At 31.4% G+C, this 25,557-nt stretch overlaps 1 protein-coding gene across 1 annotated transcript in view; it reads right to left on the reverse strand.

The window, feature by feature from the left end:
* LOC131852619 (protein Wnt-10a) overlaps positions 1-20,391 on the reverse strand; it is a 36,557-nt gene extending 16,166 nt beyond the window's left edge. The window contains exons 1-2 of the mRNA XM_059203312.1: positions 19,729-20,391; positions 9,546-9,793 (exon numbers count right to left, since the gene is read on the reverse strand). Coding sequence (XP_059059295.1) covers positions 9,546-9,793; positions 19,729-19,820 — 340 coding nt within the window. The 5' untranslated portion in view covers positions 19,821-20,391. The remainder of the gene's footprint in view (positions 1-9,545; positions 9,794-19,728) is intronic.
* Positions 20,392-25,557: the final 5,166 nt, after the last annotated feature.

The following is a 25,557-nucleotide window of genomic DNA, read 5'->3' on the forward strand; positions in this document are numbered from 1 at the left end:
GAAGTTAGGGGTCGTTCACAAACTCTGTAGATATCTACAGGTTTTTATGACAGTTCTCTTTTTGTATTTTATAACACTACGATCACATTGAACTGCTGCGATATGTGGAATTTAAAGCTGTTCCATCAGTTATAAGCTTATAAGGGGTTTATAAACGTCTTTTTATTTCTCTACATATCTTTTGTTCGGAGTTCATTGAGTCATATCTATAATAAATCAAAGTGTAAAAATTCAATACCATTCGTCAAGTTGTTTTAGTTGATCTTTGTTTTAATGATAACGTATTGAATCTCATTAATGTTATTACATATAAGATTAGATCATATTTATATTATTATTGAAATTTATTATTATATAATACTGAGATATTGTATTGTCTTCATATATATAGATTTAGTAATGTGGTAGACAATACTATGTCTATATAAATGAAGATAATTCTGGATGAATTTATAGACCATATCGAGATACAAAACAAAGATAACCAGATACGTGCTAAATTATAAATGTTCTGAAATTTCATATTCATTTGAATAATGTTAATTCAACCTATTTATTACGACAATAATAAATCGGAAATAAACATCCATTATTGTATTATTCAGTATTCTTATTAATTATATCGAATTTAAATTAAATATTAGTTATCAGATATATGTCATATGAGATAGGTATATCTATCACATCACAATATTCATGTATGGCATATACGGAAATCATATCTAAATAAAAAAGTGCATTCTGAGATTCGAACCTTTTCCGATTTAGATTTAGATTAGTTTATTTTGATATTCTAAAATTAAACGGAACCTCATTGTCGTGCCTATTCATACAAATCGACGTAATGAAGCCTAATCCAAGAACAGAATAATCCTATAAACATTAAACGGCACCCAGTATGTCATAATACCTGCTGCTTTCACTTTCCTATAAAAATCTCTTTTATTTTCTTTCATTCGTTCTCGATTCGGTGTTTTTTGCTATCCGGCCTTAACAGCACGGTTCTAGGTCATCAAACTTGGAGTAAAAACCACGCAAGTAATGATTTAGGATGACTCACGTTTAATAAAATGATAATCATTATATATCAAACATTATCTCGCAGAAGTGATCGTCCGCTCAGATGAATTAATACAGTCTTGCGGTTTTTACAGTTTGCGATGCAGACTTGGTCTGTCATAAAAATTGAGTCATTCCTTTGTTTTGATGAATATAAGTTTTCGGTTCGTGTCAAAATTGGTAAAAAATATATAATGGAAGATATCTATAAATAGCTAGGTTTACATTAGAAAGGTATGCGGATATTAATGAAATAACTGTGTACTTAGAAATTTCTTTATATATTTTTATACTCCTACTACTACTACTAGATTTAAAGCTATGGAAGAAAATAGGTTTTTTATATATTATTATGCTCTTGATACAATTTATATAGCCAGAAATCATTCTGGAATTCATACAGGTAAGAATGATATTTATTTATTAGAAATTATTAATCATGATTTAAAACTTAATACATGATTTTAAATAAAATATTAATTTTAAATTTTTAGTATATAATTTTAAATTTAATTAAATACTTGAAACATAATTTAATTAATTCATTTTGACAATTTACTTGTAAAATGAAAACTATCTTAATTTAAGTCAGATATTCTAAACACATTGCGATTTTTTCTCCCATTTAAACGTCAATGGACTAATTGCAACAAAATTTAGTTTTTTTTTAAGGAATTTTTAAATAGGAAACTGGTATTGAATATTTTACAAACGAATCAAATTGTGTGAATCGTGTATTATAAGTGCACCTTCATTCTATGGTTGTCATTCGATCGCATACGGGTTCCTGACGAATGTTACGGTGTACCAACCGTATTAGGTAATGTTATTGTTTATTTATAAACTCTGCTGCACTACGACGAGCTTTTTCCGTCTGTCCAATGACAAATTTATATTTGTCGGTTGAACGATTCGCGATAGAATCGGTGCTTCGATTTATAGCACGCTCGATTGATCGATTTGGAACATTCTGTGTTATGGGTGACCGGACTATGTTCGGTTTACTGTTACGTACAATATTTATTATGTTGTAGTACCACAACATTATTTATTAAAGGAATAACTTGTTATTGAATACTTTATTAGAGAATATGAGATGACAGTTTCAATCGATGATTTTCAACTACTGTGTTCTCTTGTAGGTAATATGTATAAATTAACTTTGTTTCGAAAAGTTAACTCTGAAGGACGGCGTGTGCTACGTATTAATATTTTGTTATATGTATCGTAATTACAGATTGAAAAAATGGTATATTTACCATGATAACATTGTTCATAGCACTCGATATTTCGACTCTACATATTACTAACACCTCTAGGTCTTGGACTAGTTATTATCGACTCGTTTGTTGTGAACAATTTGAAATTAATTTTTAATTAATAATCTTTTATTCTTTAGTAATGAAATAATACTTAGGTATTATTTATTAATCTGAAGAGACGGCGGCAGGCTCTTTCGCTTTAATATCATGCATGCCATGTTGCCGGTAACAGTTACCAGTGCTACTGACTACCCCATCTAGGATTATAGTTGTGAAGTTATGTATGTATGTGTATTTAGTATCTGTATTTCATCCAAACCAAAAACTGTCGAATACCATAATCAACATGAATGAATTCCGATTATTCGTTTTCGACTTTTTCCAACGAAACGCTCCGAATTACAAGCGGGTGACAGATTTTAAATTCTTCCCTTACACTTGACTCGCCTTTTTATTTTTTGTCTGTGTTTGTTTTAATAATGCATGACATGTAATTATTTTCGTTACGAGTTGTCAAGGGAACGAGTTGCAAAGATTTACGACCGCACTTGCAGGGAGACTATATTATGTGTTCACATAAAACACGATAAGGGTTATGTGAGTATTTATTCAAACGCAGGGGACTTGGGATCAGCGCAGTATCATATGATACTGCGCTGATCCCAAATAATAATTAAAAGGTAAGACAACCATGCTGATAGTTATTTTTTGTATATTTAGGTACTAATTATATATCTAATATTATAATGAGGAAGGCAGCGGATTAATGAGTCATAAACCACTAAATCAATTTGAGAAAACCTTTCTCTGTTTGAAAAGTATATTATCCCATAATATATCATTATGTATTGTATTATAATGATAATTTATAATTTATACTAGCTATATACATATTAATAACCGTCTATAAAATGTATGTAATATGTCAACATACATTTTATAAACGGTTATTAAGGGAAGGCGCAATATTCTGTGAAAAAGTATTGTGATTCTATAAGTGCGAAGTAAAACCATACGAAATTAACCCGGCAATATGATGGAGATTTAGGTTAAGAGTAACATTTATTATATGTAAAGATCATAATATTTGTTGTATTAAGAATTATGAATTTGAAGTAAGCACAGAACAAGACAAACGCAAGAATATATTGTCCTTCGCAATAACATTTGGTATATATTTATCCTAATTTACAAGAGTGAAGCCGCTGGTTGCACTTGATATTCTTATTCTAGCTTAACATTATATATTTAAACGACCAGACCTAAAACATTACATTTATTGCTATAATACTTATAGTAGCTAGAGTTGCAGGGATGGTGGGCAAAGCATGTGACGCTATTAAATTTAATTATTTATAAGTTTTGTCTGTCATTACGAGTACAACACTATTTCGATTCTACGAATGAAAGTTTACTATATAGTGGAGACTTGATTGACTAGACTAATTGTTATTACAGACATTTAAATTATTTAATATTCGTATACATTAATATATAAGAATAATCGATTTTTGTGTACATTATTAATTCAACAAAATATTGAAAACTTGTTGACAAAACCAAACTTTATGTTTATTAAGAGGTTAGATGACACCTTTCATTCTCAAATACATATAGATCGCAGTGAACATTGAGTAATCGTAATATTCGAATAATAATAACAGATGTCTTGGTAATCGAGAATTAACTTTGTTTAAATCAATATTTGTACGAGACAGCTACGTGGACGCCGTTGAACAGAAAAAAACAGAATGGCCTAAGTAAACAGCAAACACAAATTTCAATTATCATTAAACGTTTTATACGTCTGCCATTCTTTATTTAAACAATTTAAAGATGTATGGGCGATCTCGAACGTTCTTTTAATGGGATGCGCATAATAGTAGTTTTTCCGCGCGCCGTTGACGGTGGCCAACTTTTTCCCGTGTGTAACTTTGATACGCACACGTCTTCGTGTGCTCACGTGCACGGCGCGACGTGCACGATTTACGATTGCGCACTTTGTGATTTTTAAAACATTTTTTCGTGCACCTTCTCGCTTCGAAGTCGATAGCTCATAAATCTGGCGCCAAAATGAATGAACTCCTGCAGATTTTCTTTCGTCAATGAGTGCAAATTGCCTGTATATATTCATATGCCGGTGGAGACATTTAAACAGATTTAATTAGTTACGACTCGTATTTGCCAGAATATGTAACGGAATACGATTTATTGGATTTAATGATTTAGTCATTTGTGTACTTTCTATGTTATTTAGTGATATTTTTTTTTATTTTTCTACAAATTACAATTTTATATTGACAATTATTGTTCTTACTTCTTCGGTGATAATATATTAAGTGAAATATATTAAATATAACTACTTGTGTAAGAAGCCAAATTTGTATCTTTGTGACCACATTATTAGCCAATTTTATAACACAACCAATATATGTTTTTTAATAAACTGAAAAATTGAGTTGAGGTTCTTAAAACCCTGGTGTCTCAAGTTTCCTTATGCTACTGTAACCATTTACCATCAGACGGGCCGTATCTTTGTTTGCCACCATCGAATTATAAAACCATGCCCAGTTTATGGCCCAGTGCCAGTCCCAGTATCCTGAGAGCCCCAAACTTAAACCCTATTTCCATAATAGTACATTGTATATATACCATAAGTAAAGGGGGAGGGTACTTATGTACAGATATTATTATACACTTATTATTAATTTACCATACGCTATATGTATATTTATCTAATGGTTGTACACTACTATGACATTTATTGTCGATGGAAAATTAAAAGCATCTTCAAGCAATTCCAAATAAGTAGTTTCGTCGAGCCATGTGGCCGGTCTATTACCAATTCCGTTGCATGCTCCAGGCTCTTTGTGCAATGACATATATTTTGCACTTCTTCATTGATAATATCGCCTGGGTCTGCCTAAGAGAATGTTACTTTGTATGTATAGATAAAGTAGAATACTGATAGCATCTAAACTTTAAGATTATATAGAATTGGAACATTTGTACTAACTGTATTTTAGCATTATTTGATTACAAAGTTGTCCATATCTTTCTATTTCTGATCATTTAATTTCCCTAGAAGCTATGTTTTGGTAGTAGGGTGAGATATGGCAGGGAAAATTAGGTTACAGGGTATTATATTTTAGTCCCCTGGAATATCAACGTATTACGGGTAGTACGGACATCATATTATGATGTGATATCCGTAGTACTTCATGTAAGTATTATATATAGGCGTACTATAGTATATACACATATAGTACATACACTAGTGTAGTTTGCCAATTTAATTACATAAAAAAAACTAATTGGTCTTTTTTATAATACCTGCCATTAAAATACTTTCAAATGAAGTACTGACGATAAGTTTTACAAAACAATTTGATATCTGCCTCTTATCCGTTCATATTCGTTTTTGAAAAGTCCACTTAAAATGTTCGTTAATACATATTTTGTTTCAATTAAGGTCCGGACAAAGCCCTGAGGTATGGCTGTTGCGAATCGCTAATTGCCGAAACCTGACGATATACCGGCTGTGACGTCAGCCACGACAAATTAAGGCACTGGTCGAAACCAAGAGTGTATGCAGACGACCGCATTTTACGCATACATTTTGAGAAATTTTAATGGATATAGGTGCCTATTGATCTCATATTTAATTGCATCCCAAGATGGATTTAGATCAAGTTGATAGTATTCTTCGTCTTTGTGCAAAAAGATGGTTAGTACAGTCTATAGTTAATTCGCAAACTTATTAAATATATTTAGTCCAATCTACCTATGACTAAATTATAGCAAGTCTAGTATTAACTCTATTCTAAACGAATTGACATAAATAGCTTAATTCATATAACTGAAAATGTCATTTTAAATGTATGTTAAACGATTATATTAGTAACAAGGTTAAGTATGTGGTTATATTACATAGTTATTGTCCAGTCATTGCTTTCAACGTCACCTAAACTTACTAGAACCTACACAAACTACTCTATACTTAACACAGGTTTTGTAGTGTTCTTATTTTATTAGTCACAATATTCATAAAAATATCCTATAACGTAATTATATACTGTTTTATAAAACAGCATTGTTTTATAGCAAGCAGCAGCAATCTTTAATTCTAGACTTTTTTCATCATTATTGGATGATAACGTTATTTCATTATGTTTATCAGTGCTACAGTCACCACTATAGATTTTTTTTTCTAGTTCTACTTTACATTTTGGAACAACTTTGGTTACTTTACCACAATGTCTAATTTTTATACATTTTTTATACTAATTTCAGAATTCACTTTGTGTATTCAATAAGGTTATTTTTTTTCTCTGTAAGTAGATACTGACAATAGGTAGATAAGTTACAATTACATTATCAAAACCGAACTAAAACCGAAATAAGTATATCACAATAAATTATAAAAAACGAGTAGCATAAGAAATAAATAAATATGGTATGAACTTGACGTATACGACGATGATAATCTTTCTCTAAACGAACAAAAAACAACAAAATTATATAACTCAGTCACTCCATTACTAATACTATTATAAAATTTCCGCAACATCACTAATATAGTTCTCGACTTAATTAACTCGTAAATGCGCTTTATAATCTGACAAGGTACAAAAAGGCTAAACAAAAAAGGCACTCGATGTCACGTTTGAAACTGGGAACTTTAGACAAATTCATGTTTTTTATGGGATCTTTTGTGTGTTTTTTCTCACAGTTTAGGGGCATCTGAAGGAGCACGATTCGGTAACGCACCGAGGAAGATGTTATCGCTGCCATTAGAGGGTTGAGGCACATCACCGCATTGAGACATTTCGACACGTCCACTTTTTGTTTAAATCCCTTTAATAGTTGTTATTTTAGGTGAACCATGACTCTCGACTAATGCAGACACCTTTACAATTTTGGCAACAATATTTTGACATATAACCAAAAGAGTTACAATAATTGTTGGGTGGAATTCATTATGTTACGAGACCGAATAAAAATCGTGCAAAATTTAATAATAAAGATGTCTCATCGTTGACGGTGAAGAATTTCCCACGACACTTAGACAGATAAGAGCATCACATAAAACGGATCTCGTTTTTGCAGCATCATACCTAAACACATTTTGTCGTCGGTACTCCGTCACCTGTGAACACGTTGTTGATATAAAACGCCAATAAATGTCACTTTTTTATGACACATTCCCCTCGTGGATTCATGTCACGTGCGTCCGCGCCGACAGATTCGTATCGACGCATGTTCGCCACCCTGTTGGTCCGACGCGCGCCATTCTCTCACGTGATCCAGGCTGAGAGAGTAGTCTCCACGCTAATCTCAGCCACCATCGGTTATCAAATAGGAGGTGAAAATCTACAATGCGCTCATTAGCCTCACAAAAGTCATTAAGCCATTGTGAGTGTATTGTTACGAAGTCACGTACAACAAGAGCGCTAACAACGTGTGGAAGATCTCAGGGAAGCGGAACAAATCTCATGATCTGCCCAGAATGCCATCAGTCCACAGCATTCTTTCATCAATGTATCCAACATTCATACAAAAAACCAACGGCCCGGTATCGTTATTATCTTTCTCTTTCGATCATCGATCGCTATTATCCTATTTAAAAGCATCTCGATTTGTTCTTCATGTTTTTTTTTTGTTGGTTTCATTCTCCCGTCGGCGTTTCAATTCGGGACCCCAACAATGGGCAAGTTAAGAAAGATGTTTAAGTATTTAGCCACGCTGTTTTTTCACAATTTTTCAATTTAAACGGAGTCGTGTCCGTCAAGGACCGGAAGGTGTCGTCACGGGTTATTACTAATAACTAATAAAACTAGATATCCTAGTCAGAACAACTCCGAGGCCGTATTCCACGTCGTTCAGATAATCCGTAATTACATTAATGCGTCCACATAACCTTGCCAATAAATGTTAATATTGAAATCGGTAAAAAGCTACAACACATAAAGAGGTGAATTTCATGTTATTAAAACGCGTGCAGCAATAAAAGTGCGCCTGGAAAATAGAGTGACTGCATTGGTTCCGAAGAGGTAATTCCAGTTAAGATATTAATTGGTAATGCGATTGCGGGTAGAGAAGGGGGGCGGGCCTCTTGGACCCACACGTAGCGTGAAATCGCAGGGCGCGGGAGCGGGGCCCACCTGGCTATCATAAAGAACCTTATTATTTGTTGTCTCCTATGCTCGTAAATTTACACGTCAACGTGTGCGATGATTGTGGAAAAAAAACAAATTGACAAAGCCTTTTCACACCCGTAGATAAAGGAATAAGATGGCTCTGTAAATACGTATATTACGAATGTGTCCGTCCGTCTGTCATTCCCGGTGCGCCTTAAATGTGCGTGAATAATTTTTCGTCGTAATAAATTCAGATTGTAATGGCTGATCGCGATTGGTTTGAGGTTTTAGTTGCATTTATTTTAATATATTCTTATATGGGATTACATGGGACTGGTTTTGCCATCGGCGTTTGATTGCCACCACTTTGTTTCGTAATATTGTATTTTTGGTGGTCCCCCATTAACGGATAAAGCTTCATAAACCTTTATCGAAATCCAAGTTGTTATTTTTATGAATTCGATAATTAACTTTTTGGATTGTCAATTTGCTATCAAGTATAACTATTAAAAAGTTACAAATTATGAATACGTCCCGGAATTTTATTTGACGGATTAACGGCCTTGGTGGTTTAGCGATTAGGACACTTCTTTCTTTTTAATAGTCTAGGATTCGGTATTGATATAATGTTTTTATTGGTCTAAATTTTTCATAGGTGTTACTGAAGTCTTTTTATGTATATTATGAATATATTAAAAAAAGATGTATTTAATTATTTCTATAATTTGTTTAGTACGTATAGTTCTAGTTGGATTTTGTTATTATTAATAATATATGTATATTATATTTATATGATCGATTTAAACAAACATAATAAAAGAAAATGGAATAATTAAAATTCGGTGTATCGGAAATGAATTCTCTGCGAATTAGTTTGTGCATACTTTATGCATTCCTTATATTGTCTCCATTTATGGTCCAATTTTTTATGGATAGACACTTTCGTACTTGTTCCTATCTAGAAATATAGTCCTATATGTAAGTCCGAAACATGTCAAATATAGTGGTAAAAAATGAAAATCTGTTGGCCAGTTGGATTACAAATTCATAATATTCTCTGAGACTATGGTATGAAAAAACTCACCTCTCTTCATAATTGAGCTAGCATGAGGATTGGAACTCTTCGCCAATAAACTTGAACAGTTCCATCTGTGCCATCGAAACTGGTGTTGACATTCCTTAACTGCTAGCTGTAGACCCTCGAATGCTATAGCAGCTGCATCGGGAAGATCATGGCACAAAGTTCTTTGTTCTCTGGTCAACCCTCCGACTAGGCGGCATGTTAGAGCTGAATTCAACTTGAGGTGATGTGGTAGCATGTTGTCTCTTGAACTGAAATATACAGTATTACATATGTTAGAGCCTATGTTAATGGATCACTTAAAAAAATATACAAAATCATACGCACGATATACTACATACATATGTACGTATATATATATAAAAACATGTCTTAACTTATTTTCATTTTCAACAGCTTGTGTTCTAGCTTTTTAGTATGAGCTATGAAAGTAGAAAATACCTACCTACTGATGTGGTACATTTCTCTGACTAATCATGTAAGTTTTAGAGGTAGTATTATCAATAGATGATATATACCTAGTTATGAGTACCTACCCATATACATCACTTGATAGAATGATTAGTTATGATAAAAGCACAACAAATTGTTATAATTAGAACAAATTGAATATCTACAACAACCATATAGCCTAGATAATAAAAAAAATAATGAAACAGACAATATTTTTGACAGTATTATTATGCACTTCAGTATAGATAATTAATTAGCTTAAGTAACTTATATCGAAAGTATATTCAATATGATTAAAATTATTATCAAATTATCCAAGATGTATTTCATTTTATTGCCAACAAAACAAGTCAATAACGTCCACGTTCCTCTAAAATATTGCCACTAATTGGGCATTTATTTACTATAATTAAAAGTCATTATAATTAATTTATTCTGAGCGTTGATGGTATCGAGTTTGAAATAGTTTGTGGATGAAACAATTTGTTTAGCAGCTCCCGAGTTTAAACAGATATTTTTAAAGTATTCAGCTGCGGAACTCGTAAGTTTTGAAGGATTTTAATTAATGGACTTTGAGAGTCGAGCGAGGAATTTCTCAGTGGTATTGTTTGACGATGGAAGTTCTCTCTTTATGTTAAATATTTAGAAGTTCAAAGAGAGATTCATGCAATTGAAATCCCATCATAAGTTATATTTATAGGATGTGATTAAATATTTTTTTACGCGTTACACTACAAATGAATATAGTATCGTGGCATCTACTATCATGATTGTGTATTTATACTGCTGAATAAAAAAAAATTACGATCGCTTCTAATACTTTATACCCTCTATTTATTTAAATTTACTTAATTCTGGAAATAATTTCTCAATTTTATGTATACATAGTTTCAGTTTTAAGAATATTAGAATAGTTAAGCGTGAGCTATAAAAATTAAGAGCGTTAGAATTTTATTGTTTTAATATGAGGTGAAATTATGTTAACAGGGCACTAATCTTAATAGTATTGTACTCGTAGATAACTGTAAAATATTAATTTTTATTTACACTACGAAACTGGTCTCACTTCCTCTTTTCCATTCATCTCTATTCGCAGTCATATTGTTAGTCACTCTCTTTCTTGCCATATCATCTTTCATGCAGGCCATCCATCTCTTTTTCGGCCATCCTCTACCCATAAGGGTATTATAAATACCCATAAGGGTAATTATAAAATTGATTTACATAAAGTAAATTAGGTGTAATCTCTAATTTAGATCTTTAAAATAATAGTCGCCATGTTGCTGTCATTGCTGAAACTGTGACAGATAATAAAGGCTCGTCTCACGTAGCGACTGGCGACACAGATCTGTATGAGATCTACGCGACTGTTAACCGATGTGGTGATAGGAAACGTTTTTCTTGCATGTTTGGAGGTGTAGTTGACGCGTTCAAACAGCTTTGTCTAGCCTAATAAATCAATTTTAAAGTTGTCAGACGTTTATGACGAAATCGTGGTGGTACTCCTGTATATAAATAAATAAAAATACTAAATAAGGTCCGAGTTGAATTGTAATTTTTATCTTCTTATTATGATGTGATTTATAGACAAAAGTTACTTATAAATAATTGTGATGAAAAATTATCATTTACACACCTATTTTTCTATATAAAGACTATATTTTTTAATTTAAAAGAAATCAATATTTCATATATTTTTATAAAATGCGAATATAAATAATAGTTAATATGTATCTGTATATAATAATCAGAGAATTCAATAATGAAAATTGGCCTTTCAAAATAATTACATCGATAGACCGGTCGAGTTAATATAACCTTAAAATAGATTACAAAATTTATACTAAAAATTTTTGATGGTCACGATGGGTTAGCGGTTTCACCACTTTGCAAATGTTGGTCATAGGTTCGATCTCTTGCACTATGCAAATATTTGTATTTATGAGTAAGAGTTTTTGTATCGGTCTGGGTGTTTTCTATGTAATTATGTGTGCATTCACAAAAAAAAAATGGATTAAGTATTTTTATCACTCATTTAGCACCCTTAGCACAACCTCTGCTTAGCTTGGGACCAGATGCCGCTATGTAAATTGTCCTGGATTATTATTATTATTATTATGAATATATTAAACAAACAACATAGAATACATAGACGTAAATTCCTTCATCTATTTAACCCTGATGGTAAATAAAACTTGGACTTTGAGGCGCGTTGTATGTGTATTTGTTTTTTTGAGACATACAAAACCTTATCAGTGGAGAGCAGTTACCAGGAAATGGTTAAACAAGTGTGATTTTAATGTGTAAAGTTTAGTGTTCCGTAGAATTGTTTATGAAGGATGGTGGTGGCGTAATATTAGTTGAAACAATGGAATCTCGGACATTTGTGTCCTGCTTTATTTCAGAAATATGTATACTTATAATAGAGCTTCTAGAAGGAATAACTCGTTACTTATAATTGTTTATTACACCGACACGAAGACGTGAGTTCAAATCAGGCCGATATCAAAAAACCGTTGAAGGGAATACTGATTAAGACATCAAAATCTGAAAAATGGCAATAGGCCGGCCCTCTACCATTTTGGATTAAAATATACCAACCATACCCAGTGAAATGTTGGCAAGTCAAGTGTTGCGTTCACCACGATATCGATTGTTGACGAAGCCTTTGATTACCCTATCTGTACTAATAGTCGTGACGTTTACTTATTATTATTGTTCATCTATTGTACAGGCTTAATATGAATATCCAAATTTCATCTATTATGAATATCTTATTTGCATCCATTGGCAATATTTGAAATCATCTCTAAATATAGAGACATCGTCCATCACTGCTCTTGTCTTTACGAGGTCGCTAGTAGGAATTCTTAGTAGTATAGTAGATACTACTAATTATTTGTGGATACAACCAACAACAACATACTGATTACAACCAATTAATTTTTTTTCTATCATCCATGCCTGGCTATGCGGTACTTTTGTATTTTATAATAAAGATATATATTTTATACAGTAAAGGGAGTGAGATAAGTTGAGATTTTAAACATTTTCACAGAATACCTATCCAAATACTTTAAGTAATATTTATTATAGCAACTATAGTTGTTATATCCATTAACTTGATATTACTTAACAAACACTTAATTATGCACAATGAAGTGTGCAACTGTTAGTAAGTTACAACAAAATTATTAATTTACAAGCCGCTGTCAACTATTTAATTTGTTATTTATGTTAAATAAATTCATTTAAAATAAGATTAGATTGCGCATTACGAGCAGGTGTTAAGATTTATATTAATTGACATAGATTTTAAGAAATGCAATCGAATAGCAATAGAACGAATAATCGAATATAATAAATACATTCTAAGAATTCAAGTATATTTTATTAAACATAGGCAAAATAAGTAAAATATAGTAATTATAGAGCTTGGGTAGTTATAAATTAGTACAGACAGTCCAGTACTACACAGTAGAGTCGTTATATTATAAAATTAGGACCGTGGTGTTATTCATGTATATGTATAGGCTATGTTTGCCACTTTATAACAAGTGAATCGTCAGTTTATTTGTCAAATACAACTTATGTCTAACCTAAGTCCAGTTTACCTATACATTGTACGGACAGAAATACATGAAGACAATTAGATTGATATTACAATTTTTTATTACTTTATATTATATACTTATATATGTAGAGATAACAGAGTGGTTAAATAATGTTATTTTTAGACAATTTATTTTTATAATAATAAATATTATTTTGCAGAAGTCCATTTTATTACAAATTAATACAAATCTATTAAAGATTTGTATTAATTTGTTTAACTCAATCAATTCAATTTAATTCAATCTTTCAGTGTTGAGCTGTGTAGCGGAATTAAACAAAATAATACAAATCCATTAAGTTTACAATACAAAACCATTAATTATATTTTTTGATAATTATCGAAAAAACATAATTTTGAAAAGTCTTTCAGCTATAGCTATCCTAGATAAATAGTTTAGTTGAAACAAGATAACTAAGAAAAAATAATTGTACTGATAACAATTTCAGTTTTATTTCGTAGAGTTTTTCTACTTTATATGTACATATTAATAGGTATAGGTTATAATTTTCTCCGAAGAGAAAATAAAGAAAAAAGTTTTTCAGTATTTTTTATAGATGCTTAAGTAGGTGGTACGATAACTTCCGTTTAGATTGCAGTGTAATCGTTCTGTGGCCATATGTCTTCCGCCTCACCTATTTATATTTAACAATTAAATGCGGCAATACGACATTTCATGAAGGAACACTAAATACAATAACAAACAAGTTAAACACTGTTTTCCGTCTTTACATAACTGTTTAAGTTATCAAGTCCCTTTCCCACGCTCGTGGTATGCCCGTGTGTTATTAAAGGACAACTTGAATGATGAAATTGATGAATTGTAATTCATTTAATGATTTTAATGAAACGTGTATTACTGTGAATGTTGTATCATTATTCGCGTAAATGGTAGCGTTGGTGACTAAATTGAAACGATGAGTGTAATAACAGTTTGTTATGTACCTGTTACTGTTGCTTGAGGTCATACTACACCTAAAGTTCAAATTATTAAGTGTCGGTAATCATATAAGGCGGCGCCTTCAGTTACCTACTTTCTAGATAATAATTTAGCGTTAGTTGAAATGTACATTTAAAAAAAAAATTATATAATTATTTTAAAAATTTATGAATAAATGATCTATCTTTAATATTTTTTATAACTGAGCAAGGAAATTTCATGTATTTAGTTGCTGTTTTGTCATTTCGACTTCATCCGGAATTGTTTTTCAGGGTGACTCCAAGAATTCGACACAATGTATTTGTCTATGAGAATATTACGTAAGTTTTACAATTTTTATAGGCTGTCCTTTTATTTTAAGTAAACAATTTATCTTTTTAATATCTGTCTATAAATATAATATTTACTATATTCACGTAGATGCTATATTAGGAGGATATTTTAATACCTTTTTAAATAACGTATTTCATTAAAAATATTTATAGACTGTCACGTATGACAACTAAGAAAACTGCAAAGTTTTTTGCTGGATTAACTGCATTTGCAGTGCACCTAACATCGTCCCCATACGAGTTGTTAAACCCTGATCCAATTAAACCCTGCCGTGAAACTTAATAATTGCTTTAAAAATTCCTGCTGATGAGACAAAAACAATAATTCCCTGCTTTAAGAGCACGCAAAAAATAATAAATCTGATGTCGGAACGGGTCTGATGAAAAGCTACGATACATACCCATTCAGTGAGGTTATTTCAATACAAATTACAGCTACTTGCATTGCTTCTCTCTGCATGCCGACAATTCTGCAAATACTTTTCTCTTCTCTAACACTTTGCTTTACAACGACGTAAGTGTCCTGGTGATTTGAAAAAACTAGCTCTATTCTATTAACCATTGAGTTCAAACTTGGAAAGTAGTCTGATTTACTTATGTCGTTATGGTGCCAATACACTGCAACCTGATTGAAATTCCTTGTATGAACAATGTGTATATGTATTTAATACGTATTTGTTCAATTTATAATCTACAACGAGAAAGCAACAGATACAGGACTGATTTGTGGTATTGTGTTATCTTTAAAAATGTTACTCACATAGCCAATTAGTTCGATAAGTGTTAAGAAGTGCATAAATCGAATACATATAGTATTATTAAGGAGAGGTGACATTATCAGTATATTTTTATCTGCCGTGTGGAAATATATATAAATATTTCAGATATGTATTTTTTTTATTACCTATTACATTACATAGATCTGTTGTATTATATATATCTACTCGTAATTGACATTTTTTTTGCATACAATTACTAGTATGACATATGTATTTATATTATAGGTACCAAGCCCACTCGCCTTAAGAATAAGACTAAGAACTTCCTCGCTCAGAGGAAAATGTCAAGATTTGACTGAACCAATGGGTGCCATTGGCAAATTATATAGTATATAAATGCTGGTATCAAAGTATCTTTAACAAAAATAATGGTTGTATTTCTGCTACCTTTCTATTATATTTTTTGAATAATCAATAATTGCCATAAGAAAATCACAACACTATAATTATTATTTTTACCCCACGACAATCCACACAGCGCCATTCAGTACCAAATTACGTAGAACTTGTACTATGGGTAGTAAACAAATAAATACGAAAAAAGAAATAGTCTTTTTTATTATACGCAATATACTTAGGAAAGTAGATTAACTCAGGAATACAAATATTTATATCGTGCGAGAATCAAACTCGCAATCATTGGAATTAAACCGCTAGACAAATGAGGCCGGCTATTAAAAGGGATTTAATATAATCGTGGCAAATGAATAAATTGAATTCAAAAACTAAAATAAGAGTCCATTTTGATATTATTATATAATATCTATGAGTCTGGCCCTTAAGTGAAATAGATATATTGCGATTTCTACGGATACAGCTTCCATTTAGAGTTTCACCGCAAGTCAGCTCGATTTATTGTCCTATTTTTTCTTAGGGTTTTATTTTTACTTTATTTGACCTTTGCGTAGTCTCTCCACCAGCAAGCAATAAAAAAGAATACTATCTGTAAGATATATATCTACTCTGACCATTAATTATGCTATTTGTTAAAAAAATATATCCATAAGTATACTGATAATATTAATCAATGCGAAAGTGGGTCTGTTTATCTGTTTGATACCTTTAGCTAAAAGCTTGAACAGATCTAAATGAATTTTGATGGGAATATATGTAGACTATATGATCACACGAGGACGTAGGTACATATCTTTTATATGGACTTGGATCTTTTATCTTAATGTTGTTGTTATTCTCATTTAAAAAACATTTCATAACAAATAATCAACAGGGAATTTGATATAGATATAACCCTTATTCTTTAGACTTCAAATTAATCTATGTAAGAAGACATGACGCGAAAGACGCGAAATTGTGTTTGTCTTGTGAACTTTTCACAACAGCACGACCCGTGTTTATAACGAATAGCTACTAAATCGAAATAAAAAAATTGCAAAAATTATAACATTATTCCTGAGTAACATTGACTTTACTTATTACAGTGAAAAAAAAAATACATTTCTACTAAAACTTAAATAATTGTCATCGCTTGCGCTGCGGAAAATAAAAGCAAAATAATTAAAAAAAGAGATGTCCATCGGTTATTAGCCAGGACAAACCGTTAGGTCAGTGTAAATTACTGGTTATGAAATTACTGGACGCGAAACTTAATATATTATTCTTCTGAAATAGCAACGCATTTATGGTGTCAATGGAGTCATGTCCGTGGTGCTGAGCAGGTATAAAGGTAACTGTTACCACTTACCATTAGGTGGACCGTCAGCTTGTCTTCCATTTCAATTACATAAAAAAAAATAAAGGTTATTAACCTAACCTTTATTTTTTTTGTTTATTTTTTATATATTGAAATGGAAGACAAGCTGACGGTCCACCTAATGGTAAGTGGTAACAGTAAATATCTAAACATAAATGTCCACCCGTGCGAAGTCGCGACGGATCGCTAGTTCAATATATAGAAGGGGAAGTTCCATTGAGTGTAGTATCGAGGCTGAATATCAATCACGATACAAACGGACCGACGATTATGCAGCCGCGTGCAGTGGCATATCGAGCATTAACATGCCCAGTAAATCTACGAGCTATTGGGTGGGCCGACAAATCATTGTCACCTTTTAAATTTGCATTCATTACCATCCATTACGTCGCTCATTACCTACTTGCATCTGATTGGAGAATATCTCAGATATTTATGCGTTTAAAATGTCAACTTTGAGTGTACACTTGTTACGACAATACATTAATTGCTATTTTTTATGTGACTGAGACGCAAACTCATTGATAGCACACGTGGAGGTTTGAAGTCGCTAATATATACTAAAAAATATAAGGTTGTAACGCCATCACGTTATCATGTGACGCCTGTGGAATACGCATAGTCTTATTTTTGGTACAATTTGTATAAAATAAAGACACAACATTTTTTTTCCGGAATGGAAACTCCGAAGAATTAATATCATGTGCCATGTCTCCTTGCTCTATAATATCACTATCTTTTATGACCCTTCAAATGAAGTACGTCTTAAATAGCATTCGTTGCTTTGAAATAGATTAGATAATAATATGTACTAGTATGTATATGAGAACTGTATGTATAGTAGAGCAAATTATATTAACATTATAACTAACCTACACACATATCAAGACTACGGGTAGGTCAAGACTATTTAAAATACTGGTAAGAGAATGATTCTTACCAGTATTTTATACCTTTAGTTCACCACCTTAAATGTTAAAAATAAAGATGTACATTCGATGAGAGTACTAAAGAGAAGATAGATACAACGAATAGATCGAGTATCAATGGGATAGAACCAAAATTTCTAAATAGAAAACACAATAAAGTGTAAAAAAGACTCATAAAAGTATAAAAACGTATTACTTAACGTATTACCACACATATACTTGTATATAGTAAAATTTAGTCGCCATATTTTGTTCCAGTAATATTTCTACAGAGTAATGATATAAGTATAGATACACAAGCTCGATTATTTGTAGCTGTAATATTATTCATTCATTACCGTATCATTATTCAGTGAGATGTCTACTTATGCCTGTTTTGCATGATTGGTGTCGCGTTCATTGCGTATTCTTCAATGCCTGCCCCCTATTTGTTTGATGCTTGTTGGCTTATTGTTATAATATAAATAACTGTGCAATTATATTGACAGTGAGATAGGGTTGACAAAATTTATATGACAACTCTTCTATAATAAGTATTCGTTGTAAATATCTCGTAGCAATAAAAAACCACTTATTGTAGTTTTTTGACTTTATCTACAAACAATAAAAATAAAATAAAAACCTCAAATAAAAAAAAATCGATAGCCCTCATAATCGTAGCCATTAGGACGCAGTGAATCATATTTCTGTTATAAATCTGCCAGAAAAAAGATTTAAATGTCAAATAAAACAGTTCCTTTGCAAAAAAGCTTACTATAAAATTGAAGAATTCGTTAACGATAATAATGTTTTTATAGAAAAACTTTAAATCTATAGCAGTGACAATATTATCTGATTACATTAATAATGAGTGCGTAGCGACTTCTATGTTGATTATCGCATGCCTCTTACTTGTTATACTGTAATTATTTATATAAAAAAAAACATCTATTAAAAAGAGCAACACACAAGTTTCTTGCTCATTCTTCTTGTGATGAATCTGCATTCCGAATGAGTGGTAGAATCAAAATATGACTATTCAAAAGTGCTTGTAATGAGTTTATTTGAATAAAGATTATTTCTATTTCTATTTATTTTGATATGTGTCATTAATTGTCAAAATTGTATTCCAATATTTTATTATTATTAATATGACAATCTTCAAACTGCTGCTGGAATGAATATTCTTTTAAAACGTCTCGCAATTAATGTATTTATGATTCTCACATAAAGGTTTATTTGCTGAAATAGCTTTAATAGCATCTCACCTAACTAATAATAATACTTCAAAAAAACACAGCTGGTAACTACCTACCTGCTGACACTATATTATAGTTACATATTTTGGTTTCTATTGATAATTTAAATAAAATACATCAAATTATATATTAGATGAAATATCTAAATGTAATTTTTACAGTATTAATTAAAATTTATTAGATAAACTCACCTGACCATATTGAATATAGGAAACAATATGAAAACTATAGCCCTTGATATTTTTTTCTGCATTCTGTACTTTTTCCACACCGGTTTATACATCCTTCTTATGTTGGCAACACTAGTTCCCTATTCTGCGGGCACATTGTACCTATAAGGTTGGCACTTTAGTTTTTAACCGCGAAAATTTTTAACACACTTCTATTTGTCCGCTCACTACATTACAATCGTTTTTTGTTTGTTTTGTTGACGTCGAAACTTCAATAAATGTGTCAGAACATAAATTACAGTTGGTAAAAAATCACTGTGATGTGACAGTGTCGTTTTCCCGTTTGGAATCGTCTCACACATGGCTCGTACCACTTTTTTCGCATTTTCCTCGAATAAAAACTTGTTTGTTTATGTTAAAGTGTCCGTCGGCGTCGCGCCGTCGGTATATCTACCTCGGGACGCGTACGGTGCGCGCGGTGCGTTCATAAACCGCGTAGGATGAGGCGTACTCCTCGCGCCGCCCAGACGCCGGCAAAAAAAGATGGGGGCGTGCTATCGTTATTCGGAACGGCCACACCTACTTCTCATTACTGTACGTTTTACGCGATCATTACCAACATTTCGGCACAGCACTGATGGGCAATAGCCGTGTGCTCAGAAAGAGGTCTCGTTTGACAGTGGCCTCGTGGACGCAAACCCTGTCTATATAAAACGCCGCCCCACGCATGTTCCCGTCGATGGGAAATGTTATCCCGTTGTCATTGGTTTGTTTTCGAGTTAGATGACTGTTTGTAGTTACAACTGTGTACGAAATGATATGATGACTGCAGACATGACTGTCAACGCTATAAAGTTGATGTAACTGTTTATTTGTGTGACTGCTATAATGTATTTAGATGAGACAGTTATGAATTGAAAAATATCATCAAGTCATTATTACTTGTACTTTTAAAGTACTGTTTTGTGTTATACAATAAGAAAAAATGCTTAATTTATGTCTACTCATATTTATCTTCAAAAGTATAAATAATGGAATTTATACGAACATATTTTTATTCTTTTCAATTATGATTGATTTGATATTAATTATTTTCAGTATAGACTGGATATGTGATACGAATAGTAAAATATGCATGTCACCAAATAATAATGTTAAAAAAGCTTAACCCAACAACGACAAATTGCTCAATAATCAAGAGAGAAGTACTAACCGCTTGTCCATACAATACACTAGCCCCTAACTTTAGGGTGATAACAACCCTTCATTAGGGGTGATTTGGTCGCGTGTCTCACTGTTCTTAACTTTCAATAATTTTGTTTTTATTGTAATTCTTAATTCTATGACTATAAGATATATTTTCATTTGTATTTTTATGTTAAAATAAATTTAATAATGTCATATCATAGAGATGTCCCTAGCAGAGTTTTTAAGCTGCGTCTATTTTTCATTGTAGTATTTTATCATTTTTAGCTCAGTATTGGCGAAATAGAGCTTTCAATTTCCTGTAGTTAAGGGGTTGTGTTATTACAAGGGTTAAATTTCACAATATGAATATTAAAATATTTTGCGTTCTTAATATGTATTCTATACTAATTCTTATTTTATACTAATCCTTTGAACAAAATTGTAATTGTGAACAATTGTTTTTAATTTATATTCTATTTCTTAAGATTGTAACAATTCAATAAATAGTGAATTGTAATCATAGTGCTTACAATATTTTGCGTAAGTACCTATTACTATTTATTATTTTTATTGTATGACAATAGGATGATGCATCTGTCTGCACTAACGGTATATGCTAGAGGGGCACAAGTGGAGGATGACATCATGATGATGAAGTCAGGACCACCACACCTGACTTCATCACAATGCTTTTCTGGGGGAACTGCGAGGAAGTCGACCAGTGTCCTCATTGTTAAAAATCTCCTACTTCATTGTAATATTTTTTCCTTCTAAGTTTATACTTTACCTTTTATGTAATTGTAAAAGATATGTGTAATTTGTACTCTAACATATAGATATACTGTTGACAAAGTCATCCACTTTGTTTTGTCAGAGTGGATTTATGTCTTTGATAGTTAATCGCTTTTTGTAATTTAAGGTTACAAACATTACTTTAACATTAAATATTGAACTGTTATTTGTATTGTTTTAATTATTTTTTTATATTATTTTAATTAATTTGTGTTACTAACTCCTCAGCATTAATGCCTATATTATTAACTAAGTATGTATCGCATATCATATCCCTTATATTTAGATATTTATTGCTTATGCGCGGTCAGGCATTATGTAAATGCAGTCATCTCTTTGATCTCACTTGACACTCAGACACGAGACTATGCTTCACTTGGAACAAAGTAATATTTGTGCTGTGTAACTAATTTCCTTGTATAATTTAAGCAATTGTTTGTATAGATTAATTTTGATGATTTTTTGCATGTAAAAGCTCTCTTATCTTATAACATAAAAAGAATGGCATTGCGAACTATTCTTTTTTATAACTATTATAGGTTGTTGCATAGATTTAATAGTGATTATTTGTTCCAATGTTACCTACTCCAAATATGAATGAGATTTTCATTTTCATATTGACAGTCATTATAGTTTATTCCCATGTCATGCACTTGTTATTTATTAATTCTAAGCACAGTCTCTCTGTGTCCCATGTTTAGTATTTAAGTGTGATGGACTTAGAGATATTAAACAATCTTTATCACTTTCCGCAATTATAACATTAGTAGGCATAATAATAATAAAACCCTAATGCCTAACCTTGGGATTGAATGGCTATTGAATATCATGGACCACCTATGGTATATATTCTCGATAATGATGAACAGGTGGCGAGTCATACTCCATAAAAACAGAGCTGGAAGCTTCACTACATTTAATTTCCAACGTAAAGTACCATTCAGACTTTATAAAAGATTTCAATCATTTTTACGATTCTCACTTGGGTACGAGACACGTTTAATAACCGCTTCAAAACCATTACGTTCAGTTATGTCACAAACTGAGATTAAACTGTAGAAAAGTTAGTGGATAACTTAATGACCGTAATGGATGGTGCGTTTGACAAAACAGTCATTCACATAAATATAACTTAGTCGTAAAGCTACGGTGGTCACGGTGGATTAACGGTCAATATTAGGTTTGTTGTCGTCACAAATTAACGATAACGATAATTATCGTGGAGACGTAAGGTATTTATTAAAGACTGAGAACGAACCTCTCACTTACGAGTATAAACGCTAAATGAAATTCATTCGCTAATTAATGTTTTGAGTCATTTGTAAACGCTAAATAAATTTATTCGGACTATAATTAGCGTGTAGAGTTATAATTTACATGGTTTTCACGTTAAATAGAGCTTTCAGAGCATATTTAGAAATAAAAAGTAATAGTATTTCTATCTATCTGTTTCACACCCTCTCTCTATCATGTAGTACGTATATAGTTCAATTAGTTTAGCGCTAGGAAGAGAGAATTAAGCTATGTGGGGTTTTGGCAACCTCAAAGTACCTTCCACACAATTCTAGCTTCATTCACATAATTCCAATCGGCTAATATAGATTCATTCTCAAAATATAATATCTTATATTTTTGATGGAAAATAATAGAAAAATTCTATATATATAAACTATACCTAAAAATTATACTTTGCCATTATATTAGTTTTAGTGAATTATATTAGTTTTTATTTGTCATGTTGTTATGTTGTGTAATAAAGATGATAATAATAATTATTATAAAAAAAACTTATTATTATAAAAATTTGCTTATTATTATAAAACCCCCTTGCTTTGCGTGTAATAATAATGTTATGCTGTAAAATAGAACCTATATTTCAAGGTAGATCTATAGCAATTAATTGTTGAAAACTGTATTCAATTCCATGCAGTTTTTGCGCGATGGGTGTATATAAACATACAGACAGACTGACAGACAGGTAAAAAATATATTCGTTTTCTTTCATCGCCTATAATGTACAGACATCGGTCTATTGCAATTATATACATTGATAACAGAACGTTTATACAAAAAAAAAATTGATGGTAGAAAGTTCTCGAACATTGTCTATGTTCCCTTAGTAAAAGGGTTGCAGTGATTTATTCATAACCAGTGTATAGAATTTGTTGATAACTAAACTGTAATTTCCGAGGCTATGTATTTAATAATATACGAGGTGCTGCCCGCAAGTGTCGGCTTATGACCAGTTGTTGTCTGTCATTAGTGGGTAAACACTTGTGTTTAAATAAATATCCAAGATTATAGCGGATAGCTTACCACATTTAATTGCAGTGTTGCCAAGTTCTCAGAACGAAATGCCTGGCGTATTACGCACACACATCTGATATTTTAAATGGAGATAAAAAGGAAATAAATATTATTAAATCTGTGTTTTTTGAGATAAAATATAGACTATATGCAACCTCGTGATACAATCTATCTGCACGCCAAATTTCTTAAGATCCAATCGGCAGTTTCGACGTAAAGTAGTAAGAAACAAACGGACATAAACATTTTCTCATTTATAATATTAGTATGGATACAATATCTGTACTTATAATATGTCACCTATAATTTTAGTAGAATATTTTAATCTGGCAACCTAATGCGATTGAACAGTGTACGTACAATTCTGTGTTACACACAAACATCGCTTGCTACTGTCACGCATCATTTTCTGTTATTAACAATTACCTCGCGAACGTATCGCAACTCTGCGGTATTAGCTGGGAAATATTTTGCGGTATGTAAGGGTTGGTAGCGGTATGATGAAATTACCAATAATATAAGAGACAATTATTAGTACATTTTGTTACAATCTTGCGCAATTTTGTTTTCATATTCAGTAAACATTCTATACAGAGATTTATCGAAAAGAAAAGAATAGCGTATTCTCTAGACATACCCGTTTAACTAGATCATGGTGTAATTTATTTTTATTAGTATTCTATTTTTAAAAAACATTTTTTTTAAATGGTCTAGACATACCCGTTTAACTAGATCATGGTGTAATTTATTTTTATTAGTATTCTATTTTTAAAAAACATTTTTTTTAAATGGTGTAATTAGTAGTTGAATTATAGCCGCTCTACAATACCTTCCACTGATTTGAAATGCTCTCTGACTTTTATTTTCATGTCAGCCGTGATAGCCAGCTGTGGCTAAGTTTTAGAAAAAGAAAACATTATGCAAATGCAAACATCCCTATTTACATTTCCAATATTAACACAAAAAATAAATGTATAGCTAACATTTTATGATCATAAATTCATAGTTTTTGTATGGTGTACGATACCATAAAGTTACACGGTCTCATCAACACACAGTTCCCATAAGTGCGCTAATTGTAGTAAAGTTTGTGGAGACTCCATACGAGCACAATTAGAAAACTTTAGGGGACTATATAAAAGGGTTATAAATCAGTAGAGGGCCGAACGCTATATTTAAGGCGGGCTATCAACGTACGACAAAACGTAACGATTTTGTAACAAGTGAAAAAAAAGTGAGAAATTAATGAAGCCTTTAAATATTTAAACAACAACTTTAAATTAACAGCATTATTCCATAATTCTATGCAATATATTTATTAACTTATGAGTATCTTTTTACTGAATATTTATATATTAGTTATTTTGTGAAGAATGAACTAAGGACTGAAGAATTGTATGCAAGGAGCTAAAGTTGAACATATATAATTAAATAGTAATTTAAAACAATATATGTCTTTCAGGAATGAAGACTATTCTATCTCTATTACATCTATTTCCATTGCCATACAGATTTTACTGAAGGCTTATGCAAAAATGACAATATTATAGGTACTCAACATGT

The sequence above is a fragment of the Achroia grisella genome, unplaced genomic scaffold (genome assembly GCF_030625045.1).
Source record: "Achroia grisella isolate CSIRO2021 unplaced genomic scaffold, CSIRO_AGI_Agris_v1 utg856, whole genome shotgun sequence".
NCBI classification, from domain to species: Eukaryota; Metazoa; Arthropoda; class Insecta; order Lepidoptera; family Pyralidae; genus Achroia; species Achroia grisella.